This window comes from Siphateles boraxobius, unplaced genomic scaffold (genome assembly GCF_051911475.1).
Source record: "Siphateles boraxobius isolate OS27281-9 unplaced genomic scaffold, OSU_SipBor_1 3, whole genome shotgun sequence".
Lineage (NCBI taxonomy): Eukaryota > Metazoa > Chordata > Actinopteri > Cypriniformes > Leuciscidae > Siphateles > Siphateles boraxobius.
In genome coordinates this window covers 14,152,054-14,177,670 of record NW_027508919.1, presented here as the reverse complement: position 1 = coordinate 14,177,670, position 25,617 = coordinate 14,152,054, and the positions used below count along the sequence as shown (strand labels likewise).

The window sequence follows — 25,617 nt, the reverse complement described above, 5'->3', positions numbered from 1 at the left end:
AAGAACAAAAAAGTACAATGGTAAGCAGCACACTTAGTTCAGTTTATCTCATGGACGTCGTAACGTGTAGGCCATTAGGTTCACAGTGGGTGTGTAATAATTATTCCTTTTGTGACCTCTAGATGCCGCTAAGAGCACAATGAACATTTCCTCCTAAGCTCCTGTACAGTGGCGTTTATGGATCTGAGAATTTCCCCCTCTCCCTCCTACTTAGTGCCCTCATGACAGCGTGATAAACTACATAATATAATTTCACATGGTGTGTTGACGCAGCTGATCCCTTTAAACAAAGTCGAGAGTGATTGAAACCCGCGCTGAGTCGAAACATTTCGACGTAGGTATGACTAAATCGTGCCTGCAATCGCAACTCTCATGCGCGACTATTGTGAATTTTGGTTTGAGTTTCAATTAAACGACAGAGACCCTCAATGGTAGATGGAAAACACGTCTATTTGCATGCTTAATAAGTTATATATTTTAAAAGTTAGTCGTCATAAATTGTTCATAAAAATGTATTTCAGATCTTCTAGAAGGGGTATGAGAATTGCACCTGCACGGGGGATGCGCGCGCAGCGTGTAAGGGGTTGAAAAGGGGACGGGAATAATTGGTTATTCCGTGGAGTTATGAGACACATTCCAAAGTTTTTATGCCTGGAAAATATCGGAGGTATCCTTCTTGGCAGTGTTGCCAGATCACAGAAGAGAAACAACAAGACCGAAGTGACTTTCCCCACCAAAATGAGAAGGGAGCTGGTTCCAAAAATTAAATCCATATGTTGCATACAATTGTCCATTTAAATAATTTAATAAATCGCAGTGGTGCATTAGTAGGCTATATTCATCAATGGTCGGGAACGTCTTGATTGTTGGTGAATCACATTCTGTGTGTGGTGTAAATATTACATAGGCTACTGCATTGACCATGTTGCCATGATCCTTTGACCCGTATGCTCTTTGTGTAGGCTACTACTTTTTTGGTAGCACTAACACGTAACACGTCTGACATTTGGATATTAGCCAATAGGCTTCAGCTATTCAGGAATAGCATTCAGTGTTTTTGGACATCATATTCATTTGCATAGCCTAGGCTACTATAAAGTAGCGAAGTATGCATATTTGGATGTGGGAATTATGAAGCTAGAGTAAGACTAAAACTGTAAATGACAGCTGCGATTAGTAGGCTGAGTAGTTGATCACACTTTAGTCAAAACGCTATGTGTTCCATGGAGCCCCCAAAACACAACTTGCGACTACACATATTTATTAGCATTTGTATGACAAAGCAACCCTAGTCGCTTATAATAAGCGGACATGGCAACACTGGAACTTGGTAATGTTTGTGTAAATACGAATGAGGTTTTGTTGTGGAGTCCACACAAGCACGTATCACAAAGCTCCGCCCTCGACGATTCAAAATGATGTTCTTGTATGAGGGACTCGGCGAGCGAGCGAGCGAGAGAGGGGGAGAGCGAGAGCGCAATCGGTCGGAAATCACTTCACTCTCACATAGGCTATCCACAGAATAGACGCACACGTTGAGCTGCGGCAAGAGTGCGAGCCCCGGCGTCCTCAGTAATACTGAATGGTGAACTGATGATGAGAGCACGCGCATTGGACACTACCGGACATAGCCGTGGAAGATTTTTTTCTGTTTTCACTTGTATGTACAGACAGTTGTTGACTAAAGGCTGAAGTTTTGGAGGATGCTGTCGTGTGGAACTGGACGTTTCGGGATGCTGTGAGCCCGGTCCGGAGTAGCGCTGGTTCGGGGTTTTCCTTTCGTGCGCAAGGAGAGGACACTTCTCTCTGATGTGCGTAACCACCATCAGCCAAGTTACGCGCTCTTATTTTCTGACGTGATACTTTTTTCGATTCAATTTTAGTGAACCATCCGTGTTAAAAAAGAGGCATTTTAAAGAAAAAGAAAACAAGGGAGCTGACAGCGGAAAAGGGTGCTGTTTTTGTATCGACAGGATCTCGGTGGTGCTGAATTTTGGATTTCCAAAGCACTTAATTTGTGGTGTGGAAAGGGAACACGGATTTCGGTCCGAGGCTATCAGCCAAGGCTAACTAACTGAGAGGAGTAACTATCCGTCAAGGTATATGAGGTTTTTTTTTTTCTTTCTATTCATACTTAGGCATTTCCACTGTTTCTCTCCTGCCAATGTATGGGCTTGCCTTTGATTTTTAACATAAAATGAGGTAGGCTAACATTAGGAGTCATAAAGAGATACTTTTCTTTATAGAGGGGTAGTCTGTGTGTGTGTGTCTGTGCATGTGTATAAATTGTAATTGTGGTAGAAATATACCACTCGACATAGCCTACTATCACAAGGTTGCGTGATTATTTAATTTACCTTTACAATAAAGGCTGAGCGAATAACTATAATGTGCTGCACGCCTCCGATTAAATATCACGAATTATCGATACCTCAAGTTAACATCGACCGCGGTCGTCCTTAAAGCTGATTAGCGTTCATGTGATATGTTTTCCCTACACTATTGCTATTGAATTTTTTTTTTTTTTTACAAGAAAATATTTTTCTACCGAGCGCTCTGGTGGATCGCCAATCTCGCTTTCTAGCCATTTCCACATATAGAAATCTAGCCCTTGACCCATGAATTCAGATAGGCTATATAACATCTTCATCTAGCTCAAGTTCCGACCAGTGGATCATCACGTAGATAATCGATTCATTGCTCTCATATAGGCTATTCAACTCTTTCTTGTGCGCTCGCGAACGTCCGTCCATAGTCCATGGAAAAAATCTCTGACAGCAAACCCTCACATGAACCGCGCTTAATTGCGTATAAACTTGTTCAACGCTTGAAAGCGCTGATTCTAATTAGTTTTTTTTTTTTTTTTTTGTGAACTATTATGGGTAAAACCTTAAGTTTAGGCTACTATCTTATTTGGTTAGTCTATTCCTCACTCCCACAACACCTGTTGCACTCGTTTTTGCGCATTTCTCACTTAGCTCTATTCCGCCTCAGAGCGTTATGGTTGAAAAATGCTGCTGTTAATTCTAACCCGCAGAATGTCAACTATAGTCAACATTTCACGAGACGCACTCATTTCCTTCATTGGTAGCTACTCATTTACCCGTAATGGTGAAAAAACAATCGAAAGCACTGCCTGTCATAACAACGGAATCCGGTCTTTCTAGCCGCTCCCGTCGTCGGGTTACTTTTAAACCTGTTCGTCCGGTCCGGCTGGGAGAGACAGGTGTGAAAACACGGGAAGGCTTGGGCTTCATTCCGCCCACCTGTGATCGGACATCTCGAATCTTTCTGCGGTTCAGCTGTAGGCAAAGCGTTCATACGGATGTAAACTTGCACAGAAGCCCACAATTGCTTGCAAATGATTTGGTCTAACTCGGAGCGCATTCACCCGCAGGTAAAAGTCATTTCCCTTCCTCTCTCATCTAGATCGTGTTCTGTAGGCATCAGCACAAGCACACACACACACACACACACACACACACACACACACACACACACCGGCACTTGGAAGAGCTTCTCATGCTGTTCCAGTAGATTATTGATCTGTGGATCTTCTAAGCACGTTCTTTTATTTCCTCCCATCCATGTCTATAATATAGCCTTCCGCAAATATAGCAAGGCTATTCGTAACTCACTCCGGCGGTTATAGGTGAATGCGAGTTGAATGGGGTGGGGGCGCTGAGCCTTTTATAAAGACGTGTATTAAGACCACCAAATTTGGGTTCTGACTTGCTTTGGGAGTATGTTTTAAATGTATGAACGTTTCCGTGAGATTCAACTTTAGTGGCTTAAACCGTTTGGACACAGGCTACGTGCTTTGTCCACCTCAACTAAATGCGCTTTGTAGGCTATGTATTCTATAGAATTTTTCATATAAAACAATAAAGTTGCAAAACACTGAATGATTTGCATTTCGTTCAGTTGATCGTAAAACAACGAGCCACGTCATTAAACTGTCCTTATCTTGATGGGCGTTAGCGCGTCATAGGCTGAGTCCAGCTAAAAAACTGGAGAAACGAGAAGCTTCACAGCCACATAGACTAAAAAGAAAACGTGAACCGAAACTTCTACGTGTAACCAATTGGACTAAGACATGGGGATGTTTTCTTTGAGGTTAAAATTTGTTACTTCACTTAATTCCAGTATCCTGGTGTAAATGTTTAAATTGGTCTTATTATAAATTACATATGCAGGTTTGACAGCTTGACATTTAAATATGAAAAAGCCAACATGCCCATGCCATGAGGTACGTTTAATTAGCCATTTCCTTTCACACACACACACACACACACACACACACACACACACACACACACACACACACACACACACACACACACACACACACACACCACATGTTGACAATTCCCACTGTCAAAGCCAACTTGAAATGAGACATTTCTGTGTTCATGGGTCAGCTGTATAGCCTACTTATACAAATATCTTTCAGTTTTGTTGCTTCAACATATAGAAAATAATAGTCATCGTCCTTCAACTTTGTCTATAAACAATTAATAAAGGCTACTGTACATTTATATTGTCAAGGAAAAATAATTAATGTATGTTGGTCAAAACAACCAAATAACAAGATACGACCCATTGTTGAGCTTTACTGCCCGTCATTATATTCCCATTTTTACATTTTTACAAAACAAATACGCATACATCAAGTAAAATGTTATGCCTATTTTATAGATTTTATTACAACCTCTATGTCTGTGTAACCATAACAGTAGCAATCCCCAGTCTTTGTCTATGCTATCAGTGTGTATGTGTGTGTTAGCTGTGTGTAATGGTGTGTGAGAGTTTGTGTGCCAGCCTTGTGACTGGCCAGCTCTCTCTGTGTAACAGACTGGTAGACAGCAGCGGGGCAGCAGTTCATCTCGACTGAAAGCGGGCGCAGACTAATCTGGCCCCACAATGGCTGAATGAAATAATTAAAGTAATCCTCTGTGCCTCGCACTTGGCTAGGGAGGGGGGCCTTGGACCACCCATCCTGAACGGGTCACTGAGCGCCATGGAGCTGGTGGCCCGTAGAGCCTGGATGGCTGCAGCCGAGGACAAAAGCTCAACTCCGTGGCTGTGGGTGCTGGCATCAAAGTCTTGAATCACAAAGCACTCAGTATTTAGGATGTGGTTGGTTAGTGTTTGTCACCTGCTACTATTTATTTTAGCTCATTTGATTGGTTTCAGGTGGTTTCATTTAAATTGTCTCAATGAGAATGAGTAAACATAAATGCATTTTATTCCAAGGAGCTCACACACTTTTTCGATTTCGTTGCTGATTAATCGGCAGCATTACTCAGTTGGTGAGTCTATCGGCTCACCTCATGCAACTGTAAGCAAATAATTATTCAGCTTCTCTGCTTTATTTTTCGAAGAGACTTCAGATGTGTACTAAAATGTCAGTTGAGCCGGTTGAGTTAACCATTAACCTGAGGCAGATGCTGCACTCTTATACTTCCTTCTGAGTCAATCATTCTCCTGGCTTCAGACAAGAACTGACTCCTGAACCCTCATAAATGTCAGCGCTTTAATTTAATTCTTTAATTATCACATCGAAACCGGGATGGGGAGGGGTTAGTACAATCATTGACTAAGGACTCAGTACGTTACCATGACGCAGCGCCTCAACCAGGAATCTGACTCCTGCTACGGCGGTTACGTAAATGCTTTTATTGCTTATTTTCCCTAGAATCACCTTGCAGTTTCATGCTGAGCCTAATGCCACCTGGGGGGTGTCTTGGCAGAGGTATGCCGTCCTCATATTCCCATGAGTTTTTTTTTTTTTGCTGGCAGAAGAAAGGTGAGCGTTGTTGCAATGATGAATTCCTTGTTACAAGTCTCTAAAGAGGAAAAGAAGGAGAGCGAGACTGTGAGAGAGGGAGAGAGAAAATCATACAGCAATTTTAAAGCATGTCAGCGGGGGAGGCTTTAGAATAGTAATTAGCCTGTTAAATCTGTTAACCTCCCCCTGCGTTACAACACAATGGCCTTCTCGACAGTGTATGAGCGCATCTCTGAGAGGGCACGGAAAGGCATAAAATGATGGTGTGGATATGAAAGAGAAAAACAGAGAGATGTATGTTATGTTGTTAACAGTGACCAGGTGTGAAATGAACATAATGTGGTTTTTGCGGACAGGAAATGAGAGGGGAACCATGTTCCCCCGAAGACTGATGCAAAAATTCTGACCAAATGTATTGTGAATAATGTGCAAAAAGCCAATGGTGAGGCTCCATAAGGGAACTCCGATTCACGCCTTCCCCTGCACTCACAGCTATTGATTATATTAATGACATCCAGATACACTGCACTACAAGATGAATTAGGCTGCACAGCCTGAGAGCCGAGAATAAATTCTCACAGGATTATGACAGTAGTCATAAATACCGCAGTCTGGCGACGCCTGTCTCCCTGTGAGGAGATCTTAGCCATGGCTCGACAATTCCATATTTGAAGACGTTATTAGAGAGGTGGACGCTGCATGTTGATTTAGTGTTGATCCTTTCATAAATCTGCTCTCTGACCATGTAAGGATGACGATCAAAACTCTGGATGAAGGAAAGCCCCACTGATGGCCCATTGTCATTGTAATGACTAGGCTTATTGTGTACCTGTGTGAATGCGAAGTGCTAACTCTCTGCAACTGAAAGGAAAGCTGTCTGCTAGGTAGCTGTGCTTGATTTGACTTTGTTAAGGCCACCTGTGTCTTGTAAATATTGCTGTCGTTAAGGCAGGCCACTCATATGCACATTCATTACAAAGGAGAGTTCTTAGCCAAAAGCCTAGGCTGTTGCCACCTTTATATTTTATATACTCAAACATGCTTAGTAGTTTTTCTTTTTTTCATGACCTTCATGTTTTTCCGTAAGATTTTCCATTTGCCTGAGCGTCTGCTCGCAGACACACACTGACATTCCTTTGCTGTGTTTGTTTTTAGATCTTGTGTGTAAGTTTTACACACCCACAGACATATATATGTGCGCACATATGCATGCACATTCACAGAAGAGTGTGGGAAAGGATGTCTACAGCCCACATTAGGGTTCCCAGTGTACAGTGACCCTTTAAAACATCCTCTTTACGCTGGGCCCTTGAGAGCGAATGTCGTGAGAGCTTCTCAAACTCTTCATCACAACAAACAGATTCTCACGCTTTCTTGATTTTTCCAGTGCATGATGAAGATGGGTTGTTTTGGTTTAATTTATATATAGATCTTGTTCTTTTTGTTTTATGTTAAAAAAAACATTTTAGTGCCATTTTTACAGCCCAGTTAATCCTTCATCCAGTGCTTCTGAGGTCCCTGCCCTGCTTTTTCCCGTTGACTTTTTTTCATCAACACACAGTACAAAATTTAGTACACACCTTCAGCGAAGGCTCTGACACATCTCTGTGAAATGCCCAACTCTATAAGACGGTCGTACAAAACCACAATAAGGGATATGTTGCTTTAAAGGTGAGGTATTTTTCACCTCTCCAGTCCCTTTTGTGGTCCACACTGTTTAATTAGCCACATAAAAGTGTGCCAGAGTCGTCTGTCTCGACAGATTCAAAATTAGATTGTGAAATTAGTGAGAAACAAGTCAAGATCTCATCATATGTGTGAACAGGGTCACACATCCCACCCTTCATTTCAGCCTCATTAGTGCATTGTGCTCCCTGCAGTGTCGTTGCCGTGTGGCTGCAGTTGTGCAAGTGTTTTTGTATTTGTTGGTGTCTAATTTGTGCATATTAAAAGTGCATTTCCCATTTTCTATAAAGGGCATGTAAGGTGCACAGTGTCTGATGCAGTTACATTAGCCGTTTTTTGATGCTCTAACAACATGATTTTTCTTTGTAATGTGTTCGTGAGAGGCTCACTATGTGATGTGTTTAATAATGGAAAAATATTGAATGGAACATGCACTAAACTACTACAAGCAATCAATACTGATGAGAGTAGGGAAGAGCCCACTTCCTATTAGTCACCAAATGACAGTCCATTTTGCTGTCAGTTTAACAAAGTTGTACAATAATATGATTTTTTTCCCCATCCTCATATAATGTGACATGTAAAGACTTTGATTTTGATTCTTTAGGTTTGGTATTCACAGTCAGAATGTGTACAAAATGTGTGGCGGCACTTTCACATCCCCCATTGGTTCACCGTTGGGTCGAGTTGAGGTGTCTGTCTCTGGACAGTAATCTAGCAGCCCTGCCTCATTAGCCATGGGGAGTGTGGTGAGCTAACATTCCCCATATGTTAGAGGGGTCTGAAATTACCACAGCGGGAAAAATCAAAGTAACATGACCTTAAACGTGATGGATTAACATAATCTGATTTATTTATTAGATTTGTTTATGTTCTTTTGTAGTTGCTCATACTGAAGTTGTTAATGTTTGGTAAGGTGACAGGAGGGGGCCGTTGTCAATATCCCTTCTATAACCCTGTCTATTACTTCCTCATGGGTGTGTGATGTTGCCACAATTTGGGAGCCATTTGCTGTGAAGTGACCATTGCAAGATTAGAAAACCACACTCTTCTACCATGTGTTCAATAACTTAAAGACTCTGACAGGAAAGGGAAGATTCACATGTAGTAATTTGTCTTCAAGAATGCTTTTGGTTTCTTTTCCCCATTAAAAAAAAGTATTTTTTTTCCTATGGTCTTAATATGATATTAATCCTTTGTCTGGCTACTATTATGACTCTTTACACACCCTGTTTATTTATGGCGTATGACATTTGTATGTAAGAAGAAGAGCTAGAAGAAGAACATGGTGACAAGAAAAAGAGTGACAATACATGTGTGAAGGAAGTGGGCAGTGAACACTCAGAAATGAATGAATGAATGAAACCAAAGATTCACTTTCTAATCTTTGTTTTTTCCCCCTAATTTCTACTTTGTTCTCTTGCCCTTCATTTTTCACTGTGTTTTGGAAATAATTTAATTATAGAATAAATTAATGAGAATAAAAGAATAATACAGAATAAAAGAGGGAGAATTGACATAAAAGGTAAATCTAATAACTAGCCATTAATACAGTGAAGAACAGATTTATTTCTATAAACTGAAAATGGCATGAGCCCAAAGCTAATCTTAATTGTACTGCCTTATATATTAGATTTTTTGGTTTTGGCCAACAAATATGTTGGCCTTGAAGGGATGGGGAAAAATCATGTAGGTTGATTTTGATGGATTTCACCCTTTCGTTGTCCTCTAGGCATGATTCTAGAAATTAGAGCTGAGACAGTTTATCAATAGCTTGGGAAAGGTAGATCAAGTAGTGTAGAAAATTATTATTTGAATGGACATCACTTGTCTGCTAGCTTCCTCCTCTCTTAAGGTACGTTAGCCAATACATCTCTTAGGAATATAAACATATGTTGTTTTTACGAATTAGACATGACACAAAGTTTACAGAATCAAGGTCAAACACAAGTTACTTTTTGTGACACATTTACTGCCTCTAAAATGGAGAGGTTTACAGCACATGAAGGGACGATCAATCATAAATCCCAGGGAATCAGTACCATAAAACTCTGGCTGCCATTGCTTTACAGGGTTCTGGGCACTGTCAGATACTTTAGAGAATTGTCTCTGAAGAATGAACGTTTCGTTAATCTTATTTGTTTGTTTGCTTGATCTTTTGCAGCAACAGACTGACGATGTGCCAGAGTGCCAATGCGATGTGGTCACGGTGGAGTGCCATGCTAGTGTGGATTTTGCTTCTCCTCTGTTGCTCTGCAAATGTAGTCAACACCATCATCTACCAGGTGACCGAGGAGCAGCCGCCCAACACCCTGATTGGCAGCTTGGCATCTGACCAGGGCCTGCCAGACACAGGTCACCTTTACAAGCTTGAGGTGGGTGCTCCTTACCTCCGTGTGGATGGCAAAACAGGGGATATCTACACCACGGAGACCTCGATTGATCGTGAGACTCTCAAGGACTGTCGCAACCTTTTCGAGGGTGATCCTTGTTTCCTAGAATTTGAGGTGTCTATTACAGATCTGATGAAAGGCACAGGACCTCGGCTCATTGAAGGCCGCATAGAGATCTTGGATGAGAATGACAACACTCCACAGTTCTCTTCACCTGTCTTGACATTGTCGATCCCTGAGAACACGCATGTGGGTGTGCTATTTGCAATTCCTGTGGCCACCGACAAGGATTCTGGAAGCAATGGCATCGCCGATTATGCGCTAACGACTGGCCCTGAAGCTTCCAACCTTTTCAGCCTACAGGTGGCGCAAGACTCAGATGAGAAATTGCCACAACTCATAGTATTGGGTAACCTGGATAGAGAGCAGCGAGATTCATATGACCTCAACATAAAAGTGATCGACGGCGGCTCTCCACCTCGCCAGAGTAGTGCCCTGCTCAGGATCACCATTACAGATGCCAATGACAATGTGCCCAAATTTGAGAAGTCACACTACGAGGGTGAGCTGCCAGAAAACAGCCCAGTGGGTCACTCTGTTCTACAAGTAAGTAATCTTTTTTTTTTTTATAAACTAAACTTTCGATCTTAAACTAAACAAATAAAATAGTACGATGCCAGCAAGGGGGTCGATTCTCTCAGAACACACATACTGGCAAAATGTATATACCTTAAATATGTTTATTATACATTTTTATTATTATTCTCCTGTCTTATAAGGTCATGGTGTAAGTTTCGCAATGAACCCACCTATAAGCAAGTATATGTTATGCTAAACCTTAAGATTGGGAAATAAGTAATATAGGAGCTGATTTGACAGCCTAGAGATAAAAGTGCACTCAAGCCCAACATACAGAACCGGACAAGCGCTTGTAAATGGAAGTCTCAGTTATCCCAATGGGCTTTAGCCTCGGTTCCCACACAACAGGGTTAAAGCTGAAGAAATGGGAAAGCCAAATCATATTTTCACGGGCAATCGATTGATCCCTCATGGTCCCTTTAAACACAAGCTTTACAAAACAGGAGAGAGGTATTGACTGGCGGTGAGAATTACATTTTGAACTGTTGTGGAAACAAATTCGCTGCTTAGATTAGGATAGCCGTGAATGCTGGAAGCTTTCCAAGATCATTCTGAGGCAAGTGTCCACGCAAAACAAATTTTTTAATGACTGTTAATCTCTGTCAACAATTAATCCATGCAACCAAGTTGTAATCAAAAAGCATGTCAGAAGACTTTATTTTCCTCTAAGTCCTCATAAGCATCCTTTGAAGCCAAAGTAAATAAGCAGTAGTGGTATTAAAACAGCTCAATTTTATGATTTCAGAGGGTTGTAAGTGTTGATGGAGTGTTTTAGCTTGTTCAGAGAAATGCTCATCAAATACATTAAATAAAATGAATTCACAGTTTTCGTGGCGGATGAAATGGAGTGACTCATATAGAGCAATAATAACTTAAGCACCATGAATAATCTTATGACTGACTCAGATTAAGCCTGTTCTTTGTAATACATGGGCTGAAACACCATGCATGTTTCATACACACCCAAGGACAAAAAGAGGAGAGGAACAAGGAATTCTTGATTATTTGAAAGCGTTAATCAAGCCACACTTTGATTTATAGTTGTTTAAAATTATTCCCAAGCTCACAATAGACCTGAATGATTTTTACAGTAAAAAATTTTGCCAAGACTGAGTAACTTAAGTGATGTCTCAAATTGACTACATCTTGCAAACTACAGCTAATTTTGGATAATTTTACTCAGTCTAATCATGATTAATCCCATTGAGTAAATGGGATTTTAACCCCTGTATTGACTCTGATGTGTAAACCTGTGATTATATAATCTGTTTTGTAAACTGATGTTTCAGTGGTTTGCTTAGTTTCATTTTGTGATTTGTTGATTTAGGTGAAGGCCAATGACTCTGACATGGGGCCCAATGGAGAGGTGACCTACAGCCTTCATCAGGCACCACCAGCAGTCCAAAGGCTTCTTAGCATTGACCGCAACACAGGCACCATTTTTGTCAAAGGCTTGCTGGATCGTGAAGAAATCAGCATGCTCAAGTTCCATGTCCAAGCTAAAGACAATGGTCCCCAATCAAAGAGCTCCAAATCCCTTGTGACTATCACAGTGAAGGACCAGAATGACAATCCACCCTTAATCAGGATCCGGGGCATTGGCCTTGTGACGCATGAAGATGGTGTCGCTAACATATCAGAGGACATGCCTGTGGGCACAGCTGTGGCTCTGGTGGAGGTAACAGATCATGATGAGGGTGAAAATGCAGTTGTGACCTGTGTGGTTGCAGGGGACGTCCCATTTCAGCTGCGTTCAGCTAGTGAAACTGGCAATGACCGCAAGAGGAAGTACTTCCTCCAGACAACCACGCTACTGGACTATGAACGGATCAAAGACTACAGGATTGAAATTGTGGCAGTGGACTCTGGCAACCCTGCACTATCCAGCACAAATTCGTTGAGGGTGCAAGTGACAGACATGAATGACAACTCCCCGGTCTTCTCGCCCTCCTTGTACCAGGTGGAATTTGCTGAGGAGAACCAGCCAGGTGACAAGGTTCTGGATGTGTTAGCCACGGATGCTGACAGCGGGGCTAATGCAGAGCTGACATACAGTATAACTGGTGGATCAGTCCCTGAGGGACTGTTTGAAATTAACCCTAACACAGGAGAAGTACGTGTCATGAGCCAGTTGGACCGTGAACAATTAGATCACTATCAGTTTCTAGTTGCAGCAGCTGATAAAGGTGTACCAAGCTTGAGAGGAACTGCCACTGTTGTTGTTAAGGTGCTCGACAGAAATGACAATGACCCCAAATTTATGCTTAATGGTTACAGCTTCTCAGTCCAAGAGAACATGCCACCTCTTAGTCCTGTTGGAATGGTAACAGTCACCGATCACGATGAGGGTGACAATGCTCGTGTTCAACTCTATGTAGAACCAGACAATGGCAAGTTTATGATTCAAAATGGAACGTATACCATCCTTTCGACTATTTCCTTTGACAGGGAAAAGGAGAGTACCTACAGTTTTCGACTTAAAGCTGTTGATGGAGGTGACCCACCACGTTCCTCCTACGTTGGCATTACTATTAATGTTCTTGACGAGAATGACAATGCTCCTTATGTCACCAAGCCCTCAAACTCTTCATACAAGTTCTTGGATCCCCGCACAAGCCCAGAAACCCATGTAGAACACGTTGAGGCGGAGGACATTGATATTGGTTTAAATTCTGAGCTGGACTTCAGTATTGTTGGGGGTAACCCTCATGGCTTGTTCCGCATCTCTTCAGAAGGTGAGGTTACGTTGGCTAAAGAGTTCACATCCAAACACATTGGTCTCCACCGTCTGGTAGTAAAAGTTAGGGACAGAGGCACACCGCCACGCCATACGACTGCACTGGTTCACATCTATGTCAATGAGACCATCGGCAATGTCTCACATGTCGAAGGACTTGTTGGACACAGTCTTTATACGCCACTTGAAATGGACATTGCAGGAGATCCAGATTATTCTCATGACCAGCATAGTAACATTGTCTTTGGAGTCTTGGGCGGCCTTTTTGTGGTCATTCTAATCATTGTGGTGGCAGTGATCATCAGGCATGTGCTGAAGGAGAATAAAAGTGGCTACCAAGCAGGCAAGAAGGAGACCAAAGACCTCTATGCTCCCAAACCAGGACCTAAGAGTAACAAGAACAAGAAGGCAAAGAAAAGCAAAGCTCCAAAGCCTGCCAACCCATCTGAAGAGGATGAGGGGGGAAGTCTTCAGAAAGGCCTAAAGTTCAACCTCATGGATGATAGCGTCAACGATAGCCCTAGGATTCACCTGCCGCTCAACTACCCCCCTGGGAGCCCAGACCTGGGGCGACACTATCGGTCTAATTCTCCTCTGCCATCCATTCAGCTCCAACCTCAGTCACCTTCTGCCTCAAAGAAACACCAGGCAGTTCAGGACCTGCCGGCCACCAACACCTTTGTAGGAACCGGGGACAACAACTCAACAGGCTCAGACCAGTATTCGGATTACAGCTACAAGGCCAACTCTTCAAAATATAGCACCAAACAGGTAGGAGACGACTTCGAAAGCATGGCAGGGTACCACAGTCCAGAGTACCACAGAGGGTACCACAGCCCAGAGTACCAAAGAGGGTACCAGAGCCCAGAGTACCTCAGCCCAGGGTTTCAAAGCAACGGGTATCACAGCAACATGGTGTGGACTAAGGGGATGTATTAGGCTGGAACTGATCACAAAGCATGCTCATCACTTGATTGAAATACATTTGTTTTATTCGTCAATCTTTTTTTTTTTTTTTTGCAGTTCTGTAGTATAATTTATGCCTTGAAGGAAACATATGATTTAATTTAATTATTAATCATTTAAATGAAGGAGACAATGCCGCACATTCTTATTTTTATTTTCTTAGATAACCGTTTTCATTTGGACAGTGTGTATTGCTGCCCCTCAAAAGATGAACATAACTACTTCTAATACCCTTTGAAATACATTTGTGGTGTAATAACCTTCAGACCTGAGAGATGTGCCTTATTTTTTTTTAACAAATAATAGCCGTCATTGTTTTGATATCTTTTTTTAGGCTAGCTTCAAATATTTGCACACTTGTTAATATGTCAAAATTATTCTAAAAAGCAAAACTTTCACATTGTATTTTTGAATAAAAAAGAAAGTGTGCTGCATAGAATATAATACACAGGAAGGCCGGTCAATTAAGCTGAACGTATTTAAACGTTTCCATGGCACATTTTGACAGACCTTTAAAATGTTTTTAATTATTTGGACCCTGTTAGTCAGAGTTCAAGTGGATTATTTATACAGATTAATGACTGGTAATTCCCACCTTCTTTCTCAAGCTTTATTGATTGTGCATGCAAAAAGTGCCTTCTTTTTGTTATGTTCATAAATGAAATGGCTTAATGCAGATACATGATCAGATACTGATGTCAAAGTGTGCCATCGAGCATTTTTGAATTAACTGCAGGATTTTCAGCCAGGATGTGAATAATTCACATTCATTGTAAATAGAAAGCTACTTGACTTTTAAACTAGATCACTTTTCTACTGAACAAGAAAACCAAAAATGAGTATAGTTTGTCTTGGATTTTATTAGCAACCCTTTGGAGACAATCATTGGAAAAGGTTTTTTGTTATGAAAGTTGTATATTGTGAATATTAATAACAACCTGTTTGTGTGTGTGTGTGTGTGTGTGTGTGTGTGTGTGTGTGTGTGTGTGTGTGTGTGTGTGTGTGTGTGTGTGTGTGTGTGTACATCCCTTATTATGTTTGTTTTGTGGAATGGCAATGAAGAACTTAAATAGCTCTATACAGAACAATGTACTTAATTCATTCTTAACACACCAAACATTTTGTGATACCAAATTTGTAAATATACAGTTTAGAATCAACTAGATTGATAATAGATCTCAGCTGCTTTGATAGTGGCTCCATATTTTAATTTTGTGTGATGTTCAAAGTGTGACACGTGTTAATATTTAAAGCAATAATCACTTGTGTGGAAAGATGCAATGTTAAAATGAAGTCCTGCAGGAGCGACACGTTTATACAACGCAGCACACGCATCATACAAGTTGAATATGACACAACACTTTTGCATACTGTGTAGAGGGTATATCATCTGTGGAACTGTTTAAAGCTGCAGACAACCCCACTTCTGTTTAATTTCTGTCATGTGTTCTTTTGTTTCTGTTGATTTGCAATTTGTATTTTGTATGTTTTACAAGTAAAGAAGTTGGCTTTCAATAAAATTTTTGTGAAGTTTTTACATTGTGGATTTAATGTTAAACATAATCAGTGCATTGAAATTACTCACCCGGGGACATTAATTCTTAAGGTACAGTATTTCATTTCCATATCCCCATATTTATTTATGCCATTGCACTTTCTATGCATCACATTTTACCTGTAAACATTCACTTTTTATTTATTATCTGTGTAATGCAGTTCAGATGTTATGGGAAGGAGGTGGGAACTGGCGAACGTTTAACAATTTTTATAATAAATAATCAAACAAATACAAAAACGAAAGTAAAGATGGCAGTCAATAATAAAAGAAAACTATAAAATAGTCCAGGCCTGGCCTCTCTCGATCTCCACTGTCGTCTCTCCGTGACAGATGCGAGACCGGTGCGTCGCGCAGGTGTCGCTCATCAGTAATCACGGCACCGGCCTCACGCAGTTCTCCCACGGCCCTCGACCTCGTCCTGCTCGCCACAATCTGACACCATAAAATGTCTACTTCAAAAGCTTTTTAAAATTCTCACAGTTCCAGTGAACACAGGTCTATGTGGTTGCATTACCACAACTTTTATTTTAAGCTGATATCTAGACAAATGGATTGATTTTGCTGCACTTCTCAGCAAGTTGTTTTACTGTATTCACAAAATGCTAAAATGTCCGTTTTGAGTGATCCATATCTTAACACAATTAATACGACATATTTACAACATCACTCCTCAGGGATTGAGCCAAACACGTAGTCATTTAGCTTTACAAATGCTTTTTGTGTATTTCTGTATGTTTTTGTTTTTCTCATTCTTACTGCACATCACAGGAACAAAATCATGTTCCAAGAGGATTTGAGCAGTGCGACTTGGCGTATCTGAATGTCCCTAGAGGAAAGTGAGGTGTTTTGTACAGGTCCTATCAATCAAAGCCCATTTTTTGGGCCCCATCTTTAGATTCAAGGAATAGGATCAAGGGATGGTTGTCAGAGGTCGCGTAATGTTTTTTTTTTTTTGTACAATTCGATTGGCTTCTTGTATGCCGGCAGCTAATCTGGGCCACGAAAAAAAAAAAGACACACACGCAGCCTTTCCTGCCGCTGCTGAACATTTAAATTCTAGCAGCGTCTGTGCTTCTTAAAAGCTGGCGATTTTGCCCTCAGCTTGCACCGTCACCATGGCAACGGACTGACCAGTGTGTGTTGTATGCTGACTCACACTGCTCTGAGTGCAGGTGGAGAGAGAGAGAGAGAGAGAGAGAGAGAGAGAGAGAGAGAGAGAGAGAGAGAGAGAGAGAGAGAGAGAGAGAGAGAGACTAGTAGAGATCATTGAGAGATAGAGAAAAAAAAGACAAAAAAAGGTTATCGAATTAGAAAAAAACAAAAACAAATTTCATTCCACACCATTCTTCCATGTACTCTGTTGATGACACACTAGGTGCTTCATGCTAATGGAAGAAACAGGCCATTCATTCATTCATTTGTTCACATTCCCTTCTATCATGGGCTAGTACTGTCCACTATACATTTCATTAAAATTCACTTTGAAATTCATATATTGAATATTGGACTCTACTGTACCTTAAGATTGTCATTGTCCCTGTGATTGCTTTCAATGACAGAAATCAAAGAAGAGGGGATAATGCAGCCTTAAACCAGTTCCTGTATGTGCTTGCATAGCATTTCATTTCTATACATTGTTTGGTATGAAAAATCATACAAAATATAGCATACGGTGTTATTCAACTAGTCCGCAAAGTCTTATATACACATTTATAAACTCTACCTTTTACCTTCATAATAGTTTCATCCTATTGTGCTTGTTTAGAGCCTCCACTCAGTTCTCCCAGTTGTAAAAACTTCAGTCAGAGCGTGATTGAGAATTAGTGGATGTCGCTTTGATGTCAGTCCCTTTAATTTTATAGGAAAACATGAATTGGAAGATAAAACAAAAGGCTGTCCATTTATTCCCGGTTTTTCCTCCTTTTTCTCACTCTCGTGTGGTGTGGTCTTGTGACTGTACTCGTTATAGAGCAAGAATCTATTTTTTTAAATGTAAAGTCAATTATGCAAAACAGATCTGTGGTCTGGGCTGCGGCTACAGCAGCTGCAAGCCACCCTTTAGCAGCTTCAGTAGTATCTTTATCTCAGCAGTCTGTCCACCTTTCTTTCCTTTAAATAAGCAAATAAGTGCCTACCATTGCTTAGCACTTAATCAGGCAGAACAAACTCGCCAGTAATAACCATGACTCATATGGAGACAATATAGCTGAAGGGGGAAAGAGGAAAACAAAATTGTTTCAAAGGAACTCTTTGTTCCTGACGGAATATTAAGCAACCAGCTTCATTTGCATTATTCAGGTGTTTTAGTTGACAATGCAAGGCTAATTAAAATAAAGAGCTGTTAATTGCGATGATTGTGCCTTTTCCTCCATTCACCTTGACTTGATTTTTTTAACACATAGAACATATGGAGAATCATTAGCTTTGCTGTGCCTAACACTTGCAAGAAGCACCAGACTGATAGCGTCCTTTGTATGCATTTTACAAGGGAAATTACACCATTTGGAGCGATGCCACTAAATTGCACTATTTGCTCGCCACACTGACTGTTTTACATGTGCTATTTTATGCATGTGCATTTCTGGCACATAACGAACAAGCCATAATATGGTAAATCATAATTATGATATAAAAAAGTCATTATCTCAAAATGATATTGCTAATTACTAAGTCCTAATTATTTGATGAAACATACACATTTGACAGATGACAAAAAAGTTGACTTTAACAAAAACAACAAAGTAAAAATTGAGATGAGTCTTTATAAGATAAATGATATACAAAGTTGATAAAAGTTGTCATATTTGACTTTTTATGTAATAGTTATGCTTTTTATAATTATCTCAATTTTAACTTTCAAACTCGTACTTTCCCAAACTATGACTTTTTCTAATGTTGCAGAAATGTGTTCCCATGCCTTTTAGACACAGCTGTGGCCAATAGCCATCTCTGTCACTGCATCCATTCTTTTGAGTTTTGTTTTAAGAAGAGAGGGAAGGATAGATAAGAAATGAAGGCAGTAACAGTGACATATATGTGTTTTGATCTTTCCTTCAATTTTGTCGAGGGAAGGAAATAAGAGAGGAAAAAAGTGGAAGGAACAGTGGCATCTGTGGCAGTGCATTGCCATTAAAAAAAAGGGAATGGAATGAACAAATAAAGGGCACCGACATTTCTGTATTTTGAGGTTTACAAGTTTGTTGAGATATGAAAGGAAGGAATGAGTTCTGGATAGCCCTGTTGCTTCTTGTGAACTTAAACAAAAAGACACGCTTAGTTATGTGTCTCATTGTGTTGGGCCATGTTGACACTCTGTTGTAATATGCTAATTAGCTGCCAGTGCCTTTCATAACATGCTTTTTGTGAGTCTTCATGTGCTGTGCTCCTAAAATTTTAACGTGGTACTGCCATAAAGATGTCTCTCTTTCCATGGTTTAATATTCTGTCCCCTTAGCACCTCCATGTTATTACTGTACTTGTTTCACAAGTATACGTTGCTGTCCTGTGGGCTTAAATCTGGGACAACAATGGCAGACAGGTAGATGGCTATCTTGACGCACACACAAAGGAGTGTTTTTACCTCTCTGTAATCAGTGAATTCCTGAGAGTACAAATCACTCAGCGAAGGTGAATTACTCTAGCCTTGCTGGTGTGTGAGTGAGTCACAGCAAAGGCACATGTGCAAGCCCTTCCAGCTCTCTGGGGGAAAGATAAGGGGACACACATGCACAAAGGTGAGCAGGAACACAAAGGATCCTCTATGTGGAACTCTGACATTCCCTGTCAGAGTCTCTCCCATTAAGGAGCCTGTCTCTGGGCTCACACTACAACCCGAAATCAAGGTCAAACACATTAGCTCTCATTTAGCTCCATTATCTAGATTATCTGAGCTGATCTAATGATAAGTATTAGCAAAGTTCAGCTCTGTGGTCAATGTTAAAGAACTAGTTTACTGTCAATTGTTGCTCAGTTGGGATAGAGGCCATATGGTTCTCTCTGGGCATATGTGTACCATTATTTTAATGGCCTCTGATTAGTGTGTTAGGCCATGCTAATTGGGAATGTTTCCGGTTAGCCTTTAGGGTTGAAGGCTTGGGCAGCTGCATGGAAACCAAAGGAAAAGCCAGATTTGTAACCAAAAGTACATACAACTTTTTGCTAAAACAGAGAGCCAATATTCCAGAATAATCTCAAATGTATTTTGTCTAGAGGTCTCATCATTTCAGAAACACAGGGTTAGGACTAGTGTGAGAACTTGAACACAGTCGAAAAGGTGAACCCAAATGCAGAAAACCAGATGACAGTTCTGGGAAATGTCTTCAAATCTTTTATTTGATGAAAAGGAACGTCCAAACTTTCCAGGTACACAAAGTAGATTTAGATAACTCCAAAAGAGGAACAGCAAGATAATGACCTATAGATGGCCATGGCACTGAAAACACAGAGCAAATTACTCAGGAGAAGGGTGACTAACAGGGCACAGGTGACAACAATAAGACATTATGACAGAGACTGAAAACCAACAAGAGACAAAATGGGGAGCTCTGGGAAATGCTAACTTTAGCCTACTAGAATTAAAAGCATTCGATCCCACCCTCCCTGCAAACCCCACACACGGCGATAAAAAAATGGCTGTTTTGATTTTGTTTCCCGGTGGTTCCTCTGCGCCTCGTCACCTTGCTTTCTGATCGGCTACACGCCACAGTCCACAGGCTGCCCGCTTGTTTGTCCCCGGGGGAAACCACACACAAGGAGAAATCGGGCCAAAAAAATTTGTTGGATATCCCTGATTTGAGATCGGAACGGCCCGACGTCCATCCTAGCAGACGAGAGAACTCTTAACACACCACACACGGCAGGAATATCTCATCAGATTATTTTACGATAATCGAAGCATACTTAGGATTGTCGGAAGGGGTAAATCGTGGCTAAAATCGGCCTAATTATCCTGCCGTGTGAACCAGGCTTAAGTCTAAAAGCTGAATTTTCAGCAGCCATAACTCCAGTCTGCAGTATCACGTGATCCTTCTAGAAAGTATTCTCATAAGCTGGTTTTGTGGTCAATTATTACTGGAGTTCAATTATTAATAATTCTCATTATTATAATGTTAAAATAAAATAGTTTGTTTCTTAATACTTTTGTGGAAACCATGATATTTTTTTCTGGATTCCTTGATTAATAGAATGTTGAAAAGCACAGTATTTTTTCTTATATGGAATCATATTTTGTAACATTATGGTATGAACTGGAATGAACTCTCCTCATATCCTGACAGCAATCAATAATAGAAGTGGTCTAAATATTTAAAAAGATGCACTTATATCCTCGGTCCGAATGTAGTGATACAATGTCCTACCTGCCTGCCAACATACATTTTCATACCTCCGTGCTCCCTGTTCGCGCACACATCACACGTCATCTGCGCGTTCCATTAAGGCTATGCAGAGTTGTAGACCAAGCCACAAACAAACAGCAGGCGCCTTTTACAGTTCCTCCTGAACCAATGCAACGAGTTTATGCTGCGTTCATGCAATGTCATAACCATAATTACGAGACATGACAACCCGTGACATTGCACCCGGAGCTGCGCATGTCCTCAGACCTCGGAATTAGGCGTTTCAATGTCAACACTATCAACGCAGAAATGAAACTGCAGCAGTCAGGTGGAACAACTAGAGCTCTGTAAGTTGTCTAAGTTCATTATTATTGTAATGTTATGTGCTTTGTGACATGAGGTAATCTAACGTATTTTCTGTTGACGCGTTGCAGACTGGGGTAACGTTAGCTGGCTTGCTATTGCTAGCCTCTCTTTTAAAAAAACAACCTCGAACTACTATTTGTTAATACAAGCAAGTTAGTAAGTTGGTATAAACCACCACAGTCATCAAAAATATAGGAAATAACTAAACAAGTGGAAAATAAAATGGTATTCTGGAAACTACAGAACTAACATTAAACAATAAGTTATAACATAAACTAATAATATATCAAATCCATCCCAGTCAACACACAACGTACAACTTACGTCATTTATTAGCAGGGCCTACCTTTTGGTCATTTCAAGACTTGCTAAATGAAAACGTAACTATGACTTTGCATGCTCATAATTTCATTATCTCATTGAAGTGATGCTAACAGCGCACGGCTCCACATTTGCGAGTGGATGTGGATGGTAAAGTTCGTTTTTCTAAGGTCAGAGACTTTTCATTTCGTTAAGAAAAAAAAAAAACATATACTTTTAGAGTAATGACACTGACACATAGCCTGACAACATCTCATCTGACAGATAGCAGATCAGCAGAAACTGAATCAGGACAACGCGTTTTCTCTGGCACTCTTTAACGTTACTTAAATGCTTCAGACAGAAGTGTCCACACTCCACAGATTTCACTCGTGTCTTTTAAAACTAAAGTCTTGCATCAGAAAAACACACAATTATGCCTTTTGCTGCTGTTGTTTCTTTAACTACCATTTTTGTGTCATGACCCACCGGTGGAGAAACACTGATATAATGCGTATTTGCTGAATAATAGCATAATGGCTGCTGAAAATTCAGCTTTGCCATCACTGGAAGGAATTACAAACGTTAAATTGTATTATTGCACTATATTACTGTTGTATTGTATATATCATCAAATAACTTCATAGTGAGCATAAGACTTCTTTGGAAAACATTTAAAAAATCTTATGTATTCCAGTCTCGGTAGTATCTTATGTACACACTTATTTTTATGTCTGAATTGTTTCTATTTTTATTTTTAGTAAGGGATTTTAGAGATTACATTTGAGACAAAGCTGACCTGTATTGGTTGTCCTGAGCTTTAAACTGAGCATATAAAGTTGTCCTATGGGGTCTTTCTCAGCTTGATAAAGGCCCAAGCGGTGCATAAAACGTTGCTCTTTATCTCCCTCTCTCTTGTTCTCTCCCCTGTCACTTTACTCTTGTGGGCTGTCATTGTTTCTGGGCGAGGTGTCGTGTGCCGTGTGGTGACTGCACTCTTTGCCTGTGCAACTGCAGAATCCGACTGCTACTCCACTTCTCTCCTCCCCGGAGGCCCATCCACACACCCTGGCATTGTCAGGCAACATCTGCTGAAATTACGCCTGGCTGTCCCCCTCCTGCACACACAAACATACTCGCTCTCCACACAGACGGTGACAGCGTCCATCTTTATAGCTCCTGACAGCGGATGAATGAACTCACTTGCGCTTGCTCAACTACTCGCTCAGACAAATACACACACCCAGATGCGCTTGGCTGCATGGACAGAAATTAGCCTCATAATCGTAAAAACGAACATGAAATCCAATCAAACCCTTCATGTGTTCAGTCAACAGAGTTTATTCCCTTTATTTATGCATTTGCTAGCTCTAAATTCGAAGAAAAAAAACAGAAAGAATTCACTTTGCATAGCCATTAAGAGAATTTTAGTCCAATGATGTTACAGAGATTTGCTTGATGCGTGTTTATGGCACATTTAGCGTTCTGCCTCACTGCTCTGCTCTTCTGCCTCATAAGGCACTTGCTGTTCGCTGTGTCTACAGATCTGCTTTTAATTTCACAGTAAGGATTAAGAGAGAAACGTAGAGAGAAGTGTGTCCCCGTCTTTACCTTTGTCTTTACTTTGCTAAGCGGTTGCATGGTGGTGACCCACTGAGAAAGACAGTCCGTGCTGTCATGTTCCATAATTATTTTGTTCTTCCTGGGCAAACAAGCAAGTCAACAACAAACACACATGAATAATAATATGACAACACAGGCATTCACTGTCCGCTTGTAATGATATACATATATGGATTTTTGCAAACAAGCCAAAGCTGACCTAAATGAGTTTGGGTAGGCATTGCTGCTGACAAGGGTTGTGTTTTTGTGTTTTCATTTGCTATTGAAACAGGCTTGTGATGTTTTTTGTTTGTTTGTTTGATTGATTTTTTTTTTTGTTGTTGTTGTTGATTTAAAGCCCCACAACTTTACGTCTGCAAACCCAAAATTTAGAGCAAACCAAGAAGCCATATGGACAGAGCCTAAATGACCGTAGGTGATTTGGCTCGCATCGCTAGTAAACGGCAGTGACAGAATAGATGTTTTTTTGCATAATGGCCCACACACCTACATACATACTCTCTCGCATTAAGATGGAACAATCTGGACCCGCATAGAAAGGAGTAAACACGTTGCAGACAGGTTAATGGATTTTGCTGCAGTGAATGTAGATGCGTGTAATGTGAATTGCTATGTTGCTTAGTCCTCTGAGCACAGGGTGGGGCCTTGATGATCTTTGACCTGTGCAGTAATCTCTGGTATGTTGCAGACACCTCTTGTGCCTGTGCCAGGCTGTTAGCAGGTGGCACTGATCTGCCAAGGCGTGTGCTCACTGACCTGAGCTACAACCACCAACACCCGCCGTCTGTGTGTGGGTGTTTATGCGAGACGATACACAAGGAATCTGCTGCCCTTTTGTGCTCCTCATAATGATTTTTTCTAGGTCTTTATCACAGGAAGGCGTGTGATTGATGTAGAAGAGAGATTCTACTACTGTCTCAAGCATGTGGTTCATTTAAGGCAAACTATGACGCCAGAAGCATAGTAACACTTACAGGATGTGGCTATGCTGACACATGATACTTGTGGGTTTTACATTTTCCTGATGATCACACTAGGTATTATTTCCTTTTTGTCCTCCTATTTTTGTTTCCATTTCCGATAAGGCAGTAAGGACTAAAATTTATTCTATATTAGTTAAATGAATTATTAAATAAACAATTTTTTTTTTTTTTTCCAAACAGCCATGACTGCAACTAGCAACAATACACTTGATTGGTCATTTGGTTTGTTGCACTTTTCTGGGTACTATGGGAATTTATTTTCTTAATCAGTATTTTTGTCTGGTTTCCTCTAAAAATATTAATAAAACAAGGTGTGTAATACAATATTTTCAGATAATAAAATTATTATTTTTGAATGACTTATCTTGTTTTAAGCAAAATATTTGATCAAGTTATATATAAAAATGCAAATCAATATTTCTTTATTTTTAATTTTAATTTTTTTTTACTGTGTAGCCACACCCACAGCAAATCCTAGTTGGCTCAAAATTCCTTTCCACATCAAATACGTCAAAAAACTGGATGTAAATTAGTCTTAATTGTTCTAATCCCCCCCCCCCCCCATCTCATCTCTGATTTCATGTCTCTTTCTGTCTGTGGCACACAAGTAGACACTCACTTCAACTCCCTTCATCTCGAATCAACTTTTGAGTGACAAACGACTGGGCTCGGGCATCAGGGCATGTGATTTCTTTGGCATACCTTAGATTAGCCATTAGTCATGTCTATATTTAACCTAGCTCTGCACCTTTCATGTGCCAACTTGGCAGAGAAAAGAGAAGAGATTGGAGAAAAATGAGAGAGATTGGAGAAAGAAAGTCTCATAGATAGGATGTAGAGTATTCAACTTCCATCACTGCTGCCTTCATCTGCGGGGTGAGAATTGGTCTTGCGTTCGGCTGGCGTGAGAGGCAGGCGTTGCTGCATACTGGTGTGTGATTGCAGTCAACAGGGGGTTTGTTCGAGGAACGAGGAAACGGGAAGGGAATCAGAGAAAGGGGGGACTATGATGGGGGAAAGGTTGATTTTTTTTTCCTTTCTTTTCCTCAAAGGAAAATACATTTGGAGTTTGAGTGAAATGAGTGGGTGAGAGAAATGAGGTGATGATAAAGAAAGAATGATTTAACTGGAAGCGTTCGGTGAGAATATTCATCTTAGCATCTGACAGGGATAAGTTAGCCCTTATCCCCAAAGCTATATGATGATTATACAAATAAATTATGTTTTAAGATGTCTATG

General features: G+C 40.6%; 1 protein-coding gene across 4 annotated transcripts in view; it reads left to right on the top strand.

The window, feature by feature from the left end:
• Nucleotides 1-1,373: 1,373 nt before the first annotated feature.
• Nucleotides 1,374-25,617, top strand: part of pcdh1b (protocadherin 1b) — a 174,633-nt gene continuing 150,389 nt past the window's right edge. Inside the window, exons 1-3 of one of the 4 annotated variants that reach the window (XM_077247925.1) lie at nucleotides 1,374-2,099; nucleotides 9,642-10,476; nucleotides 11,837-14,017. In XM_077247925.1, the coding sequence (XP_077104040.1) occupies nucleotides 9,655-10,476; nucleotides 11,837-14,017 (3,003 nt within the window). In that variant the 5' untranslated portion in view covers nucleotides 1,374-2,099; nucleotides 9,642-9,654. Of the gene's footprint in view, nucleotides 2,100-3,200; nucleotides 3,398-9,641; nucleotides 10,477-11,836; nucleotides 14,018-25,617 lie in introns of those variants that run through there. The other 3 variants (XM_077247927.1, XM_077247926.1, XM_077247928.1) reach the window with 3 other exon arrangements.